The sequence below is a fragment of the Panthera pardus genome, unplaced genomic scaffold, assembly GCF_024362965.1.
Source record: "Panthera pardus isolate Hobbes unplaced genomic scaffold, ASM2436296v1 HiC_scaffold_6, whole genome shotgun sequence".
Lineage (NCBI taxonomy): Eukaryota > Metazoa > Chordata > Mammalia > Carnivora > Felidae > Panthera > Panthera pardus.
Genome location: NW_026526991.1, coordinates 2401877 through 2425029, shown reverse-complemented (window position 1 = coordinate 2425029; position 23153 = coordinate 2401877). Strand labels below are relative to the sequence as shown.

The following is a 23153-nucleotide window of genomic DNA, read 5'->3' as shown; positions in this document are numbered from 1 at the left end:
TTTTTGGATCTTGTCTCTAGATTGTCAGCATTTACCAAGACTTTCTTCTGTGGGCTGTCTAAAAATGAATAGAAAGTAGTAGGTTTGTTAGAAAAATAGATCTTCCATATATATATATATATATATATATATATATATATATATATATATATATATGTTATGCTAAATATTCTTTTCTTTTGTCAGTGCTTGATTTTGACTTTTGTTTGGCTTATTTTCTAAGGTCAAGATTGAGGAAACCTTGCTTTATGTCTTAACCAAGTCTTCACTTTGTTCTATGGAATAACCTTATTTTTTAAAAAAACATAGGAATGTTATCAAACATACACAAATGTAAAGAGAATAATAGTATAATGAGTCTCCAGGTACCCCATATTCAGCCTCAACAGTTACCAACATTGTGCCACTCTTATTTCATCTATCGCCCACCCTTTGGCCCATGATTTTATGGAAGAGTTTTGTGTAATATAGTTTAGTATTAGCATTTAAAAGGTTTTTTTTGTTTGTTTTAAGTAGGCTCCACACCCAGTTTGAGGCTTGAACTCATGACCCTGAGATCAAGAGGCGGATGCTGTACCAACTGAGCCAGCCAGGCACCCCTAGTTTAATATTAGCATTTTTAAAGAATATATCCTGAAACTTTTTAAGTATTTTATTATTTCTTTTTAATGTTTACTTTTATTTTTGAGATGGTGGCGGGGGGGGGGGGGCAGAGAGAGAGGGAGACACAGAATCCAAAGCATCCAGGCTCTAAGCCGTCAGCACAAAGCTCTGACGCGGGGCTCAAACCCATGAACCATGAGACCTGAGCTAAAGTCGGACACTCAACTGAGCCACTCAGGTGACCCTTAAGTATTTTATTTTTTAAGTAATATCTATACCCAACGTGGGGCTGGAACTTGTGACCTTGAAATCAAGAGTCACATGCTCTACCAACTGAGCCAGCCAAGTGCCCCCCTAAAACTTGAAATCTCTACATTAACAGATACCACTGTAGTGTGTAGTTTACCCAATAAAAATATGTGGTGTTATTTATATATATATATACACACACATATATATATATGTATATATATATGTATATATATATATGTATATATAAATTTTAAGTGAGCTCTTCAAACCCTTAATGATCCCATAAATATGGAACTTAGTTACTAAGCTAGTAAATTAATTCTGAATGGAACACTCAGTAAAACAGTTTTTCAAATAGCTTTTTCTTACGCTCCAGACTTTGACAGGCACAATCATGGTCCACGTCACTATAGAATTTGATACTCCTTTCTTTCATCTATTAAGATGTATGTGTTCTAATAATATCACTTTTTAAACTTAATTTTTCCCTTTATGCCTAGCATTAGACTTTGGGTGACTTTCTCTCGGGGACCATTTTCCACAGTTTGTTTATTCATTTATGAATTTTGAGAGAGAGGGTGTGAGAAGGAGGGGCTGGGCAGAGGGAGACAGGTAGAGGGAGAGAATCTCAAACAGGCTCCATGCCCAGCTCAGAGCCTGATGTGGGTGGGGCTCAGTCCCATGACCGTGAGATCATGACCTGAGCCAAAATCAAGAGTTGGCTGCTTAGCCAACTGAGCCACCCAGGTGCCCCTCCATAGTTTAATTTTTTTTTTAATGTTTGTTTATTTCTGAGACAAAAAGAGAGACAGAGCATGAGTGGGGGAGGGACAGAGAGAGAGGGAGACACAGAATCCAAAGCAAGCTCCAGGCACTGAGCTGTCAGCACAGAGCCTGACGTGGGGCTCGAACTCACAAACCGTGAGATCGTGACCTGAGCCGAACTCGGTCACTCAACTGACTGAGCCACCCAAGCGCCCCATAGTTTAATTTTTTAAATATCATTTTCTGGAAGTACTGGTTATGTTCACTAAATGCACACCAGAATTACAGACTCCTACAGTTTAAATTCAAGCTGCTTTAGAAAAAACTTGGTATTCTGAGGGTGCCTGGGTGGTGCAGTTGGTTAAGCATCTGACTCTTGATCTCAGCTGAGGTCATGATCTCACTGTTCATGAGTTTGAGACCCGCATCCGGCTCTGTGCTGATGGTGTGGAGCCTCCTTGGGATTTTGTCTTTCCTTCTCACTGCCCCTCCTCCACTTGTGCATTCGCTCGCTCGCTCTCTCTCCCTCAATAAATAAACAAAGAAATTTAAAAAAAAGAAAAGGTTTGGTATTCTGTGATGTATCTTTGTCAAATATCATCATCGTCATCATCATCTAATTCAAAGTAATAGGGGGAAGGTTGTTCTGAGTTAAGATGAGATGTAAATTAAAGAATAGTTTAGGGGTGCCTGCGTGGCTCAGTCAGTTAAGAGTCTGACTCTTGATTTTGGCTCAGGTCATGATCTCACAATTTGTGAGATCAAGCCCCGTGTTGGGCGCTGCGCTGGCAGCATGGGGCTTGTTTGGGATTCTGTCTCTCCCTCTCTCTCAAAATAAATAAACTTAAAAAAAAAAAAGAATATTTTAAAGAGTAGTTTATTTTTTCAGGCTCATTGAAATATATGAGTTAGCTTACTAAGTTACTTTTTTGTGCAGAGATCTTTCCAGACCATTTTGAAATTTTTATGGTAAAATACACATAACATTAAATGTACCATCGTAACCATTTTTAAGTGTGCTGTTCAGTAGTGTTAAGTAAATTCACATTGTTGTACAACAGATCTTTAGAACTTTTTTATCTTGCAAAGGACTGAGACTCTATCCCAAGCAAGTACTATTGCCAGACTATTTTTAATGAACAGATAAACTCATTTGAAATGAAAAATTTTCATTTACATAATAATATTCAGTGTGTTAGTCTCTTATGTAATCATGTAAAGAATTAATACGTTATGAGGCAGTACTTTAGTTTTTCTCTTAATCTGGTAAACTGTAAAATTGCTGGCACCCTTTATATTCTGTTACCACCCCCCCCCCCCCCCACCCAAAGCGCCTAAGTAGCAGAAAATTTTGCTTAGTCTCAAGTTATAGTATCACAGATAATGAGTTAAATCTGAAATCGTGGGGCTTTGCTGTTTGGTGAAGAACTTTTTATGTGAAGAACTTTTTATATGATTCTAGCCTAATAGTTTAACAGGAGTACTAAAGTACAATAAGGTTTGCTCGTTCCTGCCCTTGACTCGTACACATTATTTTTAATGTTCTGTATCTTTTGCGCATTCTTCCTTGTACCATTCAGATTTTTCTCAAGACCTGCCTGTCTTGGTCCCCAGATTATCTTTAGGTATCTTTCATTTGCTTCTGTCTTTGTTCAGACAAGTATGTATGTATTTTTTAAATTACTTTATTATTTTTTTTTAAAGTAAACTCTACCCCCAATGTGGGGCTTGGACTCATGACCCCAAGGTCAAGAGTCGCATGCTCTGCTGACTGAGCCAGCCAGGTTCCCCCAGCAAGTATTTATTGAGTGCCAATTAAGATGCAAATACTATTTCATAGGGTCTGTCTACTGAATACAGTTATTACCATCTCAGCCAAATTTCATAGTTTTCTAGTATAAGGTGTGAACTCTTAATCAGGAATGATTTCACAACTTTCTTTCCCCTGTTTTATTGAGATATAATTGACGTGCCGCACTATAGAAGTTTAAGGTGTACAGCATGACTTGACTCACATATACTGTGAAATGATGACCACCATTTAGTTTAAACATCCATCATCTCTTACAGATATAACAAAGAAAAATGTGTTTTTTTCACTGTGATGAGAACTTTTAGGATTTACTCTCTTAACGACTTTCAAATATGCCATACAGCAGTGTTAACTGTAGTCCTCATGTTGTATATTACATCCCCAGTACTTATTTATCTTTAACTGGAAGTTTGTACCTTTTGACTACCTTCATCCAGTTTCCCCACCTCCCACCCCCTGCCTCATAACCATAAATCTCAGCGAGATCATACAGTATTTGTCTTCCTCTCTCTGACTTACTTCACTTAGTGTAATGCCCTTGAGGTTCATTCATGCTGTCACAAATGGCAGGATTTCCTTCTTTTCTTATGGCTGAATAATATTTTATTGTATATTAACAATTGCTTATATAAAGCATGTTGCTGTATGTGAAGCTACTTTTCCTGGGTCTTAGGCTGAAGTTATAATACTGCCCTCCTCCTACTTTCCTTTAGGACTCATTTACGAGTTTTGTTATTCTAAAAACACACATCTCAGTGTGTCATCATCCATGTGCACATGAGTGTGTATGTGCGTGTGTGCATATGTGTCAGGGTGGGGGAGGGTATCAAGGACTGCTGTCTTAAGGAGTTTAGATCTCAAAGGATCCTTGATTCATAAAATTGAATCTTTTTAGTATGAAAAGACTGCTGTTAAGGAAAGCAAACATGCTCTTTCAGAGTTCATGGAGTACTGAGCCAGATGGATTAATCATGTGTAACAATTTTTTCCCTAGTACACAGAGACAAAACACAGCTTAAATGGTTAAGTCATAGGCAAGATGGGAAAAAATTCTTTTGAAAGTTAGATTCTGGATTTTCTTAGACATTTGTTGTTTTGTAATTCCTAAAATTATTCAACCCTCCCCCCAAATCCTTCTCCATTGTTTGCCCATACTACCTCTTAGAATATTAAGCTCCTAGTATTGAGTTCCTAACTTTTTTCTTTTGAACTTGACTCAGTTAAGGCTTCTTCCAGCCTTTTTGGAGTAGAGGGTCTTTCTTAGTATCTTCATTCTTCTTAATTTCAACCCCCCATCTTAATTGCTCTCATCTGGATCTTTTCCAATCCATTTTACATTTTATGAAGTGTATCAATCAGAACTATGACCATGTTTAGTCACACTGTAGCCTTACATGAAGATAGAATGTGATGGTCTTTTTATTTTTTAGTTTTCAATGCCTTTCTTCATTTCATAGTTTTTCAATATTTTGTTGTTGATTTCCTCATCTCCAAATTAAAGTGCTCACTAAAGTTTGCAGGGAATTCCTAGGTCCTTCTTCTAGATTAAGAACTATAGCTTTTTCATTATACAAGCAACATATATATGTTTTAGAGAAAATTTGGAAACCAAAGAAAGTAAAAAGAAAAAATGTTCAGAGTCTGATCAAATAAAACCCATTTTGTGTTTTTGGTATAATATTTTTATAAATGAAAATACATTTTTGTATCTTTCTTAAAGATGCTTAGATAAGCATTTTCCACACGTTAAATTCTTTATAAAAATTATTCTCAATAACTACATAGTAGGATTCAGTGAATGAGTATATTCCTAATTCACCTAACCATTAATCCATGCTATGAAAAATATTTTCTTGTTATAATGTTTTCTTTGTCATTTTTAAAGATCTTGTTCTTATTTTGCCAGGTGTTTTATTTTTAATATCCCATTTCTGGGTATTATGATTAAATAAATATGTACGTTAAAATATTCGGGTAAATATCCATCAAACATACATCTCTATGTTTATGTTTTTTTATGGAATCTAATGGCTTAGGAATTTTTTTTTTTTACAGTAAACTCTATGCTCAACGTGGGGCTTGAACTCATGACCCCAAAGTCAATAGTTGTAGGCTCTACCAGCTGAGCTAGCCAGGTGCCCTGGGAATTATTTTCTTAAAAAAAATGTTCTACCCCAGATTATGTTGGTACAGTTTATACTGTACCAATACCTTTTGGATATTCATGAAAGTGTTAGTTCTCAAGGTACTTCTCCTTGGGAGTTGGAGGGTAACATTTCTTCCATAACTATTTCTCCTTGGCCACTATTTCCTTTTATCCCATTACACATCATGTGTGTTGCTTTTATTTTAATTTTATGTTGTCCTCCTGAGTGATGTAGTTGAGGACAGTATCAGACTTGAAAGTACGTGTATTGTGTGAGCATACTAAATATTAAAATTAAAAATGATGCTGGCTAGGGCTTTATCAATTTTGTTAATTCTTTCAAAGAACCAGCTTCTGGTTTCATTGATCTGTTCTGTTTTTTTTTGGTTTGATAGCATTGATTTCTGCTCTGATCTTTATTATTTCCTGTCTTCTTCTGGTTTGGCTTTTATTTGCTATTCTTTTTCCAGCTTTTTAAGGTGTAAGGTTAGGTTGTATATCTGTGACCTTTCTTCCTTCTTTAGGAAGTCCTGGATTGCTATATACTTCCCTCTTATGACCACCTTTGCTGCATCCCAGAGGTTTTGGGGTGTGGCGTTATCATTTTCATTAGCTTCCATGTACTTTTTAATTTCCTCTCTAACTTCTTGGTTAGCCCATTCATTCTTTAGTAGGATGTTCTTTAGTCTCCAAGTATTTGTTACCTTTCCACATTTTTTCTTGTGGTTGATTTTGAATTTCATAGTGTTGTCTGAAAATATGCATGGTACGATCTCGATCTTTTTGTACTTATTGAGGTCTGATTTGTGTCCCAGTATGTGATCTATTCTGGAGAACGTTCCATGTTCACTAGAGAAGAATGTGTATTCTGCTGCTTTAGGATGAAATGTTCTGAGTATATGTGTGAAGTCCATCTGGTCCAGTGTGTCATTCAAAGCCATTGTTTCCCTGTTGATTTTCTGATTAGATGATCTGTCCATTGTTGTAAGTGGGGTGTTGAAGTCCCCTACTATTGTGGTATTATTATCAATGAGTTTCTTTCTGTTTGTGATTAATTGATTTATATATCTGGGTGCTTCCTTCCACATTTGGAGCATAAATGTTTACAATTGTTAGATCTTCTTGGTGGACAGACCCCTTGATTATGATATAATGCCCTTTTTCATCTCTTGTTACAGTCTTTATTTTAAAGTCTAGATTGTTTGATATAAGTATGGCTACGCCGGCTTTCTTTTGGTGACCATTAGCATGATAGATGGTTCTCCATCCCCTTACTTTCAATCTGAAGGTGTCTTTAGGTCTAAAGTGGGCTGTTTCGAAGGGACACATGCACCCCAATGTTTATAGCAGCACTATCAACAATAGCCAAAGTATGGAAAGAGCCCAAATGTCCATCGATGAATGAATAGATAAGGAGGATGTGGTGTATATATACAATGGAGTATTACTGGGCAATCAAAAAGAATGAAATCTTGCCATTTGCAACTATGTGGATGGAATTAGAGCGCATTATGCTAAGCGAAATTAGAGAAAGACAAATATCATATGACTTCACTCATATGAGGACTTTAAGGTACAAAACAGATGCACATAAGGGAAGGGAAGCAAAAATAATGTAAAAACAGAGAGGGGGACAAAACGTAAGAGAGTCTTAAATATAGAGAATAAACAGAGGGTTGCTAGAGGGGTTGTGGGAGGGGAGATGGGCTAAACGGGGAAGGGGCTTAAGGAATCTACTCCTGAAATCATTGCTGCACCATGTGCTAACTAACTAACAGGATGCAAATTATAAAAAATAAATAAGCTATAGAAAGTAAAAAAGAAAAACATGATGCTGGCTTACTTTACAAAAAATATTTAAGATTAATGGTAGCTTGCCAGTAATATAATTTAGAATGGTATTCAGTAGAATAGTCTGTCTCTCCACAGTGACATATAAACTTTTTGTCTCCACTTCCATTTCCAGGTTGCCATCACGAAAGCCAAAGTGGATTTCTCCAGTGTAGTGTGCCTGCCCCCTTCCGTCATTGCTGTGAATGGGCTGGACGGAGGAGGGGCTGGCGAAAATGATGATGAACCGGTGCTGGTATCCCTGTCTGCCGCCCCCAGCCCCCAGAGCGAAGCTGTTGCCAATGAACTGCAGGAGCTCTCCTTGCAGCCCGAGCTGACCCTAGGCCTTCACCCTCGCAGGAATCCCAATTTGCCTCCACTTAGTGAGCGGAAGAATGGTGAGTATATATGGAATTATTACATTGCCTAATTTGAACCAGGGTCTTCACGTTTATGTTAAAGATCATTACTTCATGTCTCTTGAAAGTTTCTTATAATCTTACTATTTTCTGTAAAATAGAGAAATGGTAAGTTTAGGTAATCATTATAAACCCAACATTTCCTGCCTGGGTTATTAAAACTGCTTTCTAATTTGTCTTTCTACTTCTCTGCTTCTCCCTCCCAACCTCTTCCATAAATTCATTAATTTAGCAAATGTTTATTGAATATCACTATGTCATAAACTATGCTAAGATTAGGGATTAAATGATAAATAAGCCTCTGTCATTAGGAAACGTATTCCTATACCTTGTCAGAGTAATCTTTTAGACCTCCCTAGCTTAATACTTTTCAGTGACTGCCCTATAGGATAAAAACAAAAGTCTGTTTTACAAGGCTTGCAGGATCTGGTCTCTTTCTGTTTTGTTAGCTTCTTCTCTTATCATTCCCTTATTCCTAGTCTTTGCTTCAACTATTAAGTATTTTTAACACTATTTACAAACCTTGCACTCTTGCTTCAAGCTTTTGTTAATTAAAAAAAATTATAGGGGTGTCTGAGTGGCTCTGTCAGTTGAGCATCTGACTCTTGATTTTGGCTCAGGTCATGATCTCACGGTTCATGGGTTTGAGCCCCATGTCGGGCTCTACACTGACCATGAGGAGCCTGCTTGGGATTCTCTTCTCCCTCCCTCTCTCTGCCCCTTCCCCTATTGCGTGCACACATGTGTGTTCTCTTCCTCTCTCTCAAATAAAATTATAATTATAAAATTATAATTTGTATAATTTCTTTGTTGTAATTATAAAAATTCAAGATTTCAGAAAAGGTATAAATAGTAATATAGCAAATATTTATGTACTCACATGCCATCTGGCTCATGCACTCTTCTCCATGGATCTCCATCCATCCCCAAGGTAATTACTGCCCTGAATTTGATATTTTATTGCCAAGTATTTCTGTATTTTTTTAACAGCATGATTCATAGTAGATCATGACCTGAGCTGAATATGAATATATTCCTGAACAATGTAGAACAGTTTTTTATATATTTATATATATTATATATATTTTTTATATAACATGTATATTAATTGGAGAGAGAGAACTCTATTGTATATACTCTTCTGCAACTTGTGTTTATTGTTCAATATTTATTTTCCTGTGAGTTATTAAAGGTATTCTATAAGTTCATCTCATCTGATCTGTGAATCAGCATTTATAAAGTAGTCCTGCTTTTCCCTACTGATCTTTAGTGCCAGCCTTATTTCTCAGTGTGCAGAAGTTAATTTTTATGCCCTCTGTTCTGTTTCACTGGTCTCTATTCATCTCTTTGTCATAGTACATCATCTTAGTTATTGTTGCTTAATAATTAGTCTTGGTAGAGGGCACCTGGGTGGTTCAGTCAGTTAGGCGTCCAACTTCAGCTCAGGTCACGATCTCGCGGTTTGTGAGTTCAAGTCCCACATCAGGTTCTGTGCTGACAGCAGCCTGGAGCCTGCTTCAGATTCCATGTCTCCCTCTCTCTCTGCCCTCCCCTGCTCATGCTCTGTCTCTCTTTCTCAAAAATAATAAATAAACATTAAAAAATGAAAAAAAAAAGTCTTGTTATCTGTTAGGACAGTCTCTCCTTGCCTTTTTTGTCTTCAGAGTTGTCTTGACTGTTCTTGCCCATTTTAATTTTTCATAGTTTTAGAATCAGCTTATGAAGTTATGCAAAAAAAAAAAAACAACACCTCAATGGGAGGCAGCTGGGCGGCTCAGTCTGTTAAGTGTTCCAACTCTTAGCTCACCTCAGGTCTTGATCTCAGTCGTGAATTTGGGCCCCACATGGGGCTTTGTGCTGGGCGTGAAGCCTACTTTAAAGAAAAAAGAAACTCATTGGGATTTTTTTTTCTCGAACATTTTATTATGAAAAATTTCAGACACATGATAAAGTGGAGTTTTACAGTGAATACTTTTATGTCTACCTCTTAAATTCTCCCATTAACATTTTGTTATACTTGCTTTATAATATGTCTGTCCATCCCTCTATTCATCAATCCATCTTATTTTTTTGATGCATTTCAAAGTAAATTGCAGACACCAGCATTCTTTCATTTTATTGAAACATAACAATAATATAGAATAACATACAAATTGTAAGTGTCCTGGTTGAGTTATCACAGAATGAATATACCTGTGTGTAATTACTGCTTTGTGAAGAAGTATTCCAGCACCCCCTAACCACCCCATGTGCTTCTTCCCAACTAGTACTCCCTCTTTTTGCCCAAAGGAAACTACCATCTTGACTTCTAACATCATAAGTTAGTTTTGTTGGTTTCTAAACTTTATGTAAGTGGAATCATGCTGTATGTATTCTGTTGTGGGCTTGTTTCGAAATTCATTTGTGTTGAATTATGTATGGGTGTAGTCTGTTTTCATTGCTATATAATTAGTCCATTTTATGAATATACTGGCATTTGTCTATTTTACTTTTGGTAGGTATTTGTGTTGTTTTAGTTTGGGGCTATTGTGAATCATGCTGATATGAAATTCTTGCGCATGTCTTTTTGGTGTACTTGTTGGATTTTGATTCGAAATGTGTCATTTATAGGTTAATGGGGAGAATATACATGTTACATATTGGGTATTCCTGTCCATTAGTTAGTTTTATCTCTTCAGTTAAATAGGTGTTCTTTGATGTCTTTCTACAGAGTTATAATTTTCTCCATAAGGGTCATGTGGAAAATTTATTAAGTGTATTCCCAGGTGTTTTCTTGGTGGGTGGTGGGCGGGGGGGGGGGGGAGGTAGATGTTATCAGTGGTATATTTTTATAAAATATTTTCTGACTGTTGGATGCTGGAGAATAGAAATATCCAACCTTTAAAAAAAATTGTTTTTAATTTTTTTTTAAGCATTTACTTATTTTCGAGAGACACAGAAAGAGCACAAGCAGGGGAGGAGCAGAGAGAGAGAGGGAGAACAGAATCCAAAGCAGGCTCCAGGCTCCGAGCTGTCAGCACAGAGCCTGATGAGGGGCTCGAACTCACGGACTGCGGGATCATGACCTGAGCCGAAGTCGGCCACTCAACCGCCTGAGCCACCCAGGCGCCCCGAAATATCCAACCTTTTAAAAACTCCCCTGGCTCTTCTACGTATATGCCCTCTTTTTGGGTACCACTCTTCTTGGCAACTCTTACTTGTTCTTCAGTATTCTGTTCAGGCATCACTCCTTTTGAGACGCCTGTCCTAACTCTTAGTCAGTGTTAGGTATCCTTTTCTTGATTTGCCCAATTGCCCTTTATCGTTACACTTCATCGCTGTATTGTAATTGGAATTCTCCAGTCAGCAACATGAGTGAGCGTCTGGAACCTGAAATCAGACCCCATTACGCTTCTGTCACAACCCTTCAGTGTCTTCCTGTGAGGCTTATGATGAAATCATTGTTTTTATGATGTGGGCCAGGTATCCTTTCTGACCTGATTATTTCTTACCTCTGTCCCCTTGCTCACTCTGTGCTGCTTTAGCCACACTGACTTTCTTGCTGTTTCTTGAACACATCAAGTATGTGCCTGTCCTAGGGCCTTGGTACTTGCTGTGCCTTTACTGAAGTTCCTGCGCAAATAAATGTCATCTCCTCAGGGAAGCCTTCCCTACCTATCTTATCTAAAATATCACCTCCCAGTACTCCCTATCCTGCTTTGTTTTTCTTTCAAGCACTTATTATTATGATGTGTGTGTGTTGGTATAAGTGTGTATATATGTTTATTGTCTATATTCTTACCCCCTCGTTGCCCACTTAGATGGTATGTTTCATGAGGCCAGTGGGCAAAATATTTGAATCAATAGATAGATGGTTTGTTTGTTCCACTAGAGGGAAGAACTCTGTTTTTACATCCATAGTGGGAAATGTAATGGAAACTCAAGCAGGGTTGGGTTTTTTTTTTTTATATTTGTTTATTTTTGAGAGAGAGAGAGACAGAGAGGGAGACACAGAATCCAAAGTGGGCTCCAGGCTCTGAGCTGTCAGCACAGAGCCCTATGCGGGGCTCGAACTCACGAACCATGAGATTATCACCTGAGCTGAAGTAGGATGCCCAACCGCTGAGCCACCCAGGTGCCCCATGCAATTTTTATTTTGGGAAATAAGGGACACTCAAGCATTTTTTTGATGTTTTTTTTTTTTTTCCCATTTCTAATTTCTCTTTTTCTCCCCCATGATGGGAGAGATTTCAGCTTATTTATATGCTAAGGGGAAAGAATCTGGAGGGAAAAGCTGGAGATGGAAAAAGAGAAAGGAGAACAGATGGAGCAGGGTTCCTGTTGAGATGTGAGAGGATGGGATTTAAAGGTGTTGGCTCTGCCCTGCGCAGTAGTAAGGACCATGACTCCTCTGGGATAGGAGGAATGGCGGTGAAGGCGATGACAGACAGCCAACAGCTAACCTCTAATATCTTGGGCAGGAAGTGGAGGAAATTGGCGCTGACAGCTGGGATGGTCTCAGGGGGTCCAAAGCAGCTGTTGCTATTGGGGCAGAGATGCTGGTGCATCTTCAGCCTTTCTCTCTCAACTTTTTGGCATATAAATCAACTGAATTTTGTTTCCATTTTGAACAACAACTTTCTAGCCTTCCCAAGCTCCTAAAAGAGCAGTTTATTAGCACTCTCTCTACTTTCCCACATTCCAGAGACTTCACTGTATTCTGGCTTCTGTCCTTATCTCTCTCTTCAGTAACTGCCATTGCCAAAGTCGTTAGTGTTCTCGTGGATCAAACAGGCACTCTTCATCTTATTTGTCCTCATTGCAGCATTTGACGTGATTGGCCACTCCCTCCCACCTGTAACTTTTCCTCCATGGACATCACTGAAATTACTCTTGGCTTTTTAAAGTCTGCTTTTACAGCCACTTTCTTTTCTGCTCAGACCTTTTGCCAACTTTCTGTACCCACCTCTTAAATTTTGTTACTCCCCAGTGTTTCGCTGTAGAGCTTCTCCTTACTCTATATTTTACCTTGAGTGATTTCTCCCAGAACTTTCTGCCTTTAACCACCATCATATGTTGTTGATTGATTCCTGTATTATATCTCCAGACTCATATGCTTGGCTCTCGGACACCTCTGTAGGATGTGTCACAGACTCAGTATGTTTGGTGTGAAAGTCCTCATCCTACCTGCAATTCCTGCTGAATTCTGTGTTGTAGGAATTGGCACCACCCTCTACCCAGACGTTCAGATAAGGGATTGTTTTGTTTTCTTCAAACTAAATGAAAACTTCAAGTTTTTTTTTTTTAATTAAAAAAAATTTTTTTAATGTTTATTTATTTATTTTGAGGGAGATAGGGAGAGAGAGTGTGAGTGAGGAAGGAGCAGAGAGGGAGAAAGAATCCCAAGCAGGCTCAGCACTGTCAGCACAGAGCCCAACACGGGGCTGGAACTTACAGACTGCAAGATCACAACCTACGCTGAAATCAGGAGCCAGACGCTCAACAAACTGAGCCACCCAGAGGCCTCAAGAGTTTTGTTTTATTTTATTATTTTTTTTTAATTTTTTTTTTAACATTTATTTATTTTTTTTTAATTTTTTTTTTTTCAACGTTTTTAATTTATTTTTGGGACAGAGAGAGACAGAGCGTGAACGGGGGAGGGGCAGAGAGAGAGGGAGACACAGAATCGGAAACAGGCTCCAGGCTCCGAGCCATCAGCCCAGAGCCTGACGCGGGGCTCGAACTCACGGACCGCGAGATCGTGACCTGGCTGAAGTCGGACGCTTAACCGACTGCGCCACCCAGGCGCCCCAACATTTATTTATTTTTTTTTTAATTTTTTTTTTTTTTCAACATTTTTTATTTATTTTTGGGACAGAGAGAGACAGAGCATGAACGGGGGAGGGGCAGAGAGAGAGGGAGACACAGAATCGGAAACAGGCTCCAGGCTCCGAGCCATCAGCCCAGAGCCTGACGCGGGGCTCGAACTCACGGACCGCGAGATCGTGACCTGGCTGAAGTCGGACGCTTAACCGACTGCGCCACCCAGGCGCCCCACATTTATTTATTTTTGAGACAGAGAGAGACAGAGCATGAACGGGGGAGGGTCAGAGAGAGGGAGACACAGAATCCGAAACAGGCTCCAGGCTCTGAGCTGTCAGCACAGAGCCCGACTCGGGGCTCAAACTCACAGACCGCGAGATCATGACCTGAGCCGAAGTCGGCCGCTTAACCGACTGAGCCACCCAGGCGCCCCAAGAGTTTTGTTTTATAATCAGATAAAATGTAGGAAAAAGAAAGTAAAAATTCCTTCATAGTTACACAGTTCAGGTATAGCCAGTGGCAGCAGTTTATACATTTTTGTCAGTTTTTGTGTTCATTTATTTATTTTTATATACATGTACTCTAACCTATTTTCATGTAATTTTATTTCATGAGATTTTCCTGTATCATTCAGCCGTCTTAGAAAACATTTTTTCCTCTGTTTCCTTGGATTGCGTATTAAATTGTGTGTATACAACAATTAGCTAGTCTCCTATTATGAGACCCTTAATTGTTTTTTTATTTTTTCTGTTACAAATAATACTGCAGTAAACATCTTTGGTATATAAATCTTGGTGTAAGTAACTGTAGGACAAACTCCCAGAAGTAGATGACAAGATATAGATATAAAGAACCTTTTCTTTCTTGCTGTAAAACTGTAACATGTTTGGGTGTGAAGTTTTTCACTTTTTTTAAGTCACTGTTTCCAAACTGTTCCCCCAAAAGATGATAACATGCCTAATTTTGGAAGTAAGTGTTTAATTCCATCTCCTTTCTACCTGCTTCTTTCATCTTTCTTCCCAGCCATCAGTCAACACTTTGTATAGATTCTTCAGTGTTCGTATCTACTGAATTCATTCTTTCTAGCCACCTTTACAGCTGCCCCTTAGAGCAGACTCTCAGTAGTGTCTTTCTTGGGTTACTGCAATGTCGGCCTTTTAACTGGTCTCGCCTTGTTTCTAATCTTGTCCCAGTGGCTGCTGGGTGATTTTTCTAAATGGTAAATGAGGTTCCTGCTCTTCTGGTTGAAATCACTGAGTGGTTTCCATTTCCTCCAGGATAAAGCTTGTTCTCCTCAGGATGGTAAACCCGGTCCCTCAGAGCCAGCTTCTGCTCCTCCCCTCATCTCTTCCCATGCACGCCAGAAGATTTGGGATTTCCCATAAAAGACACACTTTCATATCTCAGTTTCACTTTGTGTTTTTGTTGTTGTTGTTTTGTTTTTTCCTTTCCCTGAATGACCTTTCTCCTCCTGACGTTTCCATCTAGTCAAGAATCAGGAAGGTACCGTTTCCTTCAGGACTTTTTCCTCAGACTGCCAGTTTGGGCTAGGGGTTTGTTCTTTCAGTGTTCTTCAAAGTACCCTGTGTGTAACGATTTACTTATTTGTTACATTCAGCTGGATGAGAAGCTTTGTGGAAGGAGGGATTGTGTTTGTTTTACTTATCCCAGTATCCTTAGTGCCTAGCCAAAAACTTTAGTTTGCTAATGAATCAACTAGAGTGCCTGTTAAATGCAGATTCTGATGTAGATCCCCGAGAGGCCTGAGATTCTGCATTTCTCACCAGCATCCAGGCGATGCTAGTAGTGTTGGTCTGGAGGACCACACTTTGAGTGGTCGAATGTGGTAGGTGTTGGGCGAATGTTTGTTGAATGTAAGAGCCAGGGAATCAGTGATGACCTGATGACCGTGGAACTATGAATCCACTGAAACATTGACCTCTTAGATTTAAGCGATTCAGAAAAACAAAGTGATTGTTGATTCTGTTGCTGGACGGGGGGCGGGTGGAAAACCTCATTTAATTTAAGGTTTAGATTATTTGGAAGAAAGGCTTTCTGAGTCCTTCCCTGTAGAGGTGAAATATATTGTGGAATAATTGTTTTATTCTCTTAGTTAGTGTTAGAACATTTAGACCACAAGTTTACTATTTGTTTTAAAGTTAAAGATCTCTATAAATTTGAGACACACTATAATCCCAGTGTGTAAAACAGTTGCTCTGGTTGAATGAAACCTGAATGGAGAAACCAGACCCCCACTTACTTGGCATCCTTCCTGCCCTCAGGCAACTCTTGAAAGAGCACAAGTTGAAAACTTCTGATCTGGATCACTTATCTCCTTTAGTTTGAGATTTTTCTGAGCCAGCCTCTTCAGTAGAATGGTTTCCTAACTGCCCGGGGTCCCAAATTGATTAATTGTGATCATGCTTAGAAGGGAACATGGATACGTGAAACTGACAAGCATAATGTTGTATACAACCTAATTATCATTTTGGCAAGAGAAAAGAAAAAAAAAATGAAATTGTGTTCAATATTAGAAAGGAAATAATGGAGGAAAACTGACATTAGAACAATGCTGAAGGGGAGAAAAGGGGCCTAATAAAGAAATACTCCATAAGGAGTTTGAGAACTGGGGCGCCTGGGTGGCTCAGTCGGTTGAGTGTCGACTCTTGGTTTTGGCTCAGGTCATGGTGCCAGGGTTGTGGGATCAACCCCCGTGTCAGACTCTCTGCTGAGAGTGGAACCTGGTTAAGATTCCCCCTCTCCCTCTCCCTCCCACCCCTCCTTCTCTCTCCCCCCATCTCTCTCTCCTCCCCTCCCTCTCTATATCCCTCTCCCTCCCCTTCTACCCCTCTCCCCTGCTCATGTCCTTGCTCTCTCTCTCTCTCAAATAAAAAAGTTTGAGGACTACAAAATACCTTATAATATGGTAGAATGTATGCCAGTGACCAGAAATAGTAATAGCTTAGCAAAAATCACTAATTATCAAAATCAGATTCTGTTACTATAGGGAGAAAATAGGAAATATTGATCAAGTTTCTTTTTTATTCCATCCAGCAGCCACCAGTTAAATGTTTGGACAGGGGCAGTATTGTCAGTGTTTAGTGGCAGGGCCTTCTACTTGTACACCTTAATGGTGCTTCCTGTCAAGAGGAGAAAGAGACTGGATACACCGGTGAGAAAACCATTATTATATTTTATGCCAGGTGTTCTTTGCATAGATGTTTATAGGAAGGTAAAGGTAAGAGCAGAAGTGGAGAAGATTATAAAATTGGAAAATGTGGACTTTTAGAGCAGAATAAAGTGTAGAGTTAGGCAGTGCTTTTTCATGGATGGTGTACTGTGTGTTGGAAGAGTGAGAAATTTCCTTCTCAGATCTATTTCGTTTGAAGCATATCTTATATAGAAATTCAGTGATTTAGTAAGGGCCCTTGCAGGGCAGTAGGCAATGAAGGCCTTGATACCTCTATTTCCTAAACAGAGGAAGTTGGAGGCATATAATGAGAAGAAGTGCCTTTCCTTAACCCAGCCCTTATTAGCCTAATTGGAAAAAGTTGGTAGAGAAGTTTCAAGGTATATTTTTTAATATTACCCTTCTGTCATCTTCTAGGCTAAGTACTTAGATAAAATTGATCCTGTCCAGTCTGGTCATGGAGAAGCCTTGGGAGTACCTCTCTAATGATTAACCCCATTGGCTCTAGCTAAAGGAGCTCTGGCTTATGTTAAATGAACTTATCCAAAAGGAAATTTAAGTTTCAATTTGCTTCTTCCTTTAATGGCATGTTGCTCTTTGGCTGTCCTTATGTATCTACCTCTTCTTAACACTAATCTGATACTATTTTAATTAATTAATTAATTAATTAATTAATTAAAGATTTCATTTTCGGGGCGCCTGGGTGGCTCAGTCGGTTAAGCGGCCGACTTCGGCTCAGGTCACGATCTCGTGGTCCGTGAGTTCGAGCCCCGCGTCAGGCTGTGTGCTGACAGCTCAGAGCCTGGAGCCTGTTTCAGATTCTGTGTCTCCCTCTCTCTGACCCTCCCCCATTCATGCTCTGTCTCTCTCTGTCTCAAAAATAAATATACGTTAAAAAAAAAATTTTTTTTTTAAAGATTTCATTTTTAAGTAATCTCCACACCGAGCATGGGGCCTGAACTCAGGACCCAGATCAAGAGTCACGTGCTCCACTGATTGAGCCAGCCGGGTGCCCCTGATAGTATTGGTCTTATGAGTTTCAGAACTGGCTGAGACTGCATAAGACTTATTTTCAGGAACCTCTAGGATGGGAGCTAAGATACCTTTTGCCTCTTTTTTTTCATTGTGAATATACTACATTTCAGTTATCTTATAGATTTTGTGGGCAGGTGTGAGAATTTTGCCAGAATTTGTGTTTCAAGTCTTCTGGTGGAAGTGCATTCCATGTTCTACATGATCAGATTACAAATGAACTTTTGGAATATAATCCATTTGTAAATTGGGGACTTGCTCATATCCTGAGATAAGACTTTTGAAGTTTGGGAGTCATAGATTTAAGACACGGTGAATAGTAATTACTTGGAACGCATTACTCAGAAGGCACTGCAGACAAAAGTTAGGTAAATTAATGATGACAAGTTCATAAAGGTTTCTAAGAGAAAGCTTGTATTTGGTAGATTATATTCTTGACCTTTTATTGTGTCCTTGACTTTTAAAATTTTATTCCAGAACAGTTATTTCTACCTTCCTCTAATTCTACTGCTGTTCACTGCCATGACCACCATGGAAATTAGTATTCAGCAGATATTCGTAAAGTGCCAATAGTGAATGAGACACTGAGAAAGACATTGAAAGGTATAAAGAGGAGTAAGTTGTACCACAGTTACTAGTTTTTTGCCCCATTCCATCCTGGAATGCCCCATTCATTCCTCTGTCCTGTCTTGCCCCCTTTCGTAGGCATCCCCTAGACAGCTGTCCCGCACATCTAGTGTTCTGGCCAACAAATCGTTGCTTGGTGTTAAAGCTGATGAGAAATTTGTATGACTTGAATTTTTGCATTTTTGAAGGAGATCTTAATTCTCATTATTGAGAAAGTGCCTTTCTCCAACTCACCAAGGATCAAATAAATATAGACTTGAACTATCACTCACACACACAAAAATGCGTATATCTTATAGGAACCTTCATTTCTGAAGCATCGTCCAACAGATGTGAATATACTTCAAGAATAATGGGATAGAACTTTTGAAATTATGTCTTCCAAGCTGAAAAAGCTTCTTATACTAATCAAGCCCCTTAAAATTAGATTGGTGATATATATTTTACCATTCAAGTATTTTTTTTCTTTTTTGGTGGGAGATGTATATATAGAACATATATAGAGAAAAGTACATAAATCATAGGATAACCATAAACCAAATTGTTGTGTAAACACTACTCAACAGTAGCTCATTGTGAGTCCCAGGGAAGCCTCCTATGGGTTCCTCTCTGAACACAACCTCATCTTTTCTTTTTAGGAGTAACTGCTGTTCTGACTTCTTGAAAATCGTTTGTTTTATCACCTGTATAGTTCCAAACAATATAGTTTAGTTAAAGTTTATATGAATGGAATTCTGTATTCTTCTTTTGTTCAACATGTGTGGTATTCATGTATGTATATAGCTTTAGTTCAGCCATTTTCATTGCTGTGTTGTGGATGCACCTGTGGAAAAGTACTCCATAATTAAAAAAAAGAAAATCTAAAGGCATCCATATCGGCCAGGAGGAGGTCAAACTTTCACTCTTTGCAGATGACATGATACTCTATATGGAAAACCCAGAAGATTCCACCAAGAAACTGCTAGAACTGATTCGTGAATTCAGCAAAGTTGCAGGATATAAAATCAATGCACAGAAATCGGTTGCATTCCTATACCCCAATAATGAAGCAACAGAAAGAGAAATCAAGGAATTGATCCCATTTACAGTTGCACCAAAACCCATAAAATACCTAGGGATAAATCTAACCAAAGAGGTGAAAAATCTATACACTGAAAACTATAGAAAGCTTATGAGAGAAATTGAAGAAGACACAAAAAAAAAAAAATGGAAAAAGATTCCATGCTCCTGGGTAGGAAGAACAAATACTGTTAAAATGTCAATACTACCCAAAGCAATCTACATATTCAATGCAATCCCTATCAAAATAACACCAGCATTCTTCACAGAGCTAGAACAAATAATCCTAAAATTTGTATGGAACCAGAAAAGACCCCGAATAGCCAAAGCAATCTTGAAAAAGAAAACCAAAGCAGGAAGCATCACAATCCCAGACTTCAAGCTGTATTACAAAGCTGTAATCATCAAGACAGTATGGCACTGGCACAAAAACAGACACTCAGATCAATGGAACAGAATAGAGAACCCAGAAATGGACCCACAAACGTATGGCCAGCTAATCTTTGACAAAGCAGGAAAGAATATCCAATGGAATAAAGACAGTCTTTTCAGCAAGTGGTGCCGGGAAAACTGGACAGCGACATGCAGAAGAATGAACCTGGACCACTTTCTTACACCATACACAAAAAGAAACTCAAAATGGGTAAGACAGGAAGCCATCAAAATCCTTGAGGAGAAAGCAGGCAAAACTTCTTTGACCTCAGCCACAGCAACTTTTTACTCACCACATCTTTGGAGGCAAGGGAAACAAAAGCAAAAATGAACTATTGGGACCTCATCAAAACAAAAACTTCTGCACAGTGAAGGAAACAATACGCAAAACTAAAAGGCAACCGACAGAATGGGAGAAGATATTTGCAAATGACATACCAGATAAAGGGTTAGTATCCCAAATCTATAAAGAACTTATCAAACTCAACACCCAAAAAACAAATAATCCATTGAAGAAATGGGCAATAAATAAATAACCAATCAAATAAAGAGGGCATTAAGGAATCAACCAAATAAATAAAGACTTGAAATATCACTCACACACAATGCCTGCACCAGGACCTCCTAGTCTTAGCTATGATAACTGTAATAAGCTCTGTTATGTGAGAGAAATAAGTCCTCCCACCTTATTCTTTTTCTAACAGCGTTTTTCTTGGCTTATTCTTTGTCCTTTGCATTTCTATATGAATTATAAGATCACTGTGGGATCTTGATTAGGATTGATTGCATGAAATCTATAAACCAGTTTGGGGAGAATTAATATCTTCATAGTGTTATACTATGAACATGGTATATTTTTACATTTATTTAGATTTTCTACAGGGTCTCCTGATGAGGTTTTATCATTTTCTTTGTGGTGGTCATACACATCTTTTGTTAGATTTAGTTTTTAGAGATTTCATATATTTTAATGCTATTATGTTACCTTTTTTTTTTTTTTTTTAATTTTCCCACTGTTAGTGATTCCCAAAAATTTTTTAAAGGAATAACCAAGTCTGTATTTGTTATCTGCCATGCTGGGTGGGATGTAAAGAGAAGCAAGTAGGAAAGAATGGCAGTGAAAAGGGTGTACTAGGTTCTCTTTCATAGACTTTTCTCCTCCTTTGTGGAAAGCTTAGGAAGTGCTTATTTGTTCTCCACAAGTGTGTAGCCTGTGGAAGAAAGGGCAGATCCTGTATTCTTTTTTCTGTAAGGGGACGCGCTGTACCCTTCCAGTCTCCAGTGTTACACAGGAGGTGCTAATTAACTGCTGGGAGAAGTAAAAATTTTGAGTGGGCAGTTTCTGATCTAAATTACAATATTTCCTTGGGGAAAGGAAAGAAAGAGATATAACAAAGTTACTTATGTTCCTCAAGAAGCCTGGTTGTCAAGGATTTTCTAGATTAGGTCCCCCAGCTAATGTGAAAGTGTCCAGATCTTAAGTATGTCAGTTCATTAAGTGATTCTTTTTAAAATGTGATTTAGAGAATTTCTCAACCTACTTCACCTCAGCAGTTAGAAATAATCAATATCTCATTTTCCTGTATTCATCAGATGTCTTGCTAGGCTCCTGGAGAACAAACGGATCCCAGATAGAATCTCCCTCTTAAAGTAGTGAAACAAACAAAAATGAGTGGATGTCATCTCCCATTGTAAATTGCTCTTACCATGTGATTTATTTATTTCGTCTTTTTCCAAATGTACATTTTAAAAGTAACTGAGCTAATACTATGCTTTTTTCATTTAGCATTATAGCTTAAAGGTTTTCATGTCATTGAAATATTTTTATAATTAGCCTTTTTAATGGGTGTATAACATTCCATTCTGTGTGTCATTTATTTAATTTTTGCCCTGGTTGGATATTTGTTGTTGTTGTTGTTTTAATGTTTATTTATTTTCCAGAGAAGGGGAGGGGGAGAGGGAGAGGGAGACAGGATCTGAAGTGGGCTCTGCACGACAGCAGAGAGCCTGATGTGGGGCTCGAACTTATGAACCATGAGATAATGACCTGAGCCGAAGTCAGACGCTAAACCGACTGAACCATCCAGGTGCCCCTGCCCTGGTTGGACTTCTGAATCATTTTCTGTTTTTCACACATATACTAGTATTCAGATGACTTTTTTCTGAATTTTGGATTATTTCCTTAGAAGTGGAAATATTGTCTTAAATAATTTCACTATTTCAATGTTGAAAAATTTATTCACTATCTGTTGAGCACCGTCTGTGTGTTAAGTATTGGACAGACATTAAGGAACAAGACAGGTAAAGTTCACATTGTCATGGAATTTATTTTAGTGAAAGAAAGATTAGAGTTACACACACCAATTCATAGTTACAAAATTGGTAAGTGCTTTGGTGGTGGGAAGCAAAAGATAACAGAATAGCAAATCTCATAGAAGTGGTTCCAGGGGCGCCTGGGTGGCTCAGTTGGTTGGGCGTCTGACTTCGGCTCAGGTCATGATCTCACGGTTTGTGAGTTCGAGCCCCGCGTCGGGCTCTGTGCTGACAGCTCAGAGCCTGGAGCCTGTTTTGGATTCTGTCTCCCCCTCTCTGTGCCCCTCCCCTGCTCCTGCTCTGTCTCTGTCTCTCTCAAAAAATAAATAAACATTAAAATGAAAAAAAAAAAAAAGAAATGGTTCCAATTTAAGTGGGGGGAGGGGGATTGACTGGGAAAGGCATCTTTGAGGAAGAGATATTTAAGCTGACAGCCAAAACACAAGTGGTGGTTGGTCAAACAAAGGAAAGAGGGAATAGCATGTGTTAAGGCTGTGAGTGGGAAAGAGGACAGGGTACAGGCAAGGATTGTTGGGGAAAAGTTGGCACAAAAGAACTAAAAGAAATGAAAAGTAATGTCCCTGGAGAGAGAAGAAAGTGATGTGAAATAAGTAGGCAGATAGGGGCCAGAGCACACCCACCTTTGTAGGCCTTGTTAAGAATTGAGATTCTTGAGACATACTTTGACCCATTCCATTCCAAGTGGTCTGCCGATTTATACTTCTGTCAACCCTGCATGAGTGCCTGGCTCACTTACGTTGATAACCTGATTTGTAAAAGACTTTTCTAATGTGATAAATGAAATGTTTTCCTTTCAATTTGTATTTCTTTGGTTCCTAGTGAGGAAAGAACCTTTCCCCAAACGTTTGT

At 38.6% G+C, this 23153-nt stretch overlaps 1 protein-coding gene across 1 annotated transcript in view; it reads left to right on the top strand.

Annotated features, from left to right (window-relative positions):
- MRTFA (myocardin related transcription factor A) overlaps positions 1–23153 on the top strand; it is a 213294-nt gene that overhangs the window by 82849 nt on the left and 107292 nt on the right. The window contains exon 3 of the mRNA XM_053895148.1: positions 7546–7807. Coding sequence (XP_053751123.1) covers positions 7546–7807 — 262 coding nt within the window. The remainder of the gene's footprint in view (positions 1–7545; positions 7808–23153) is intronic.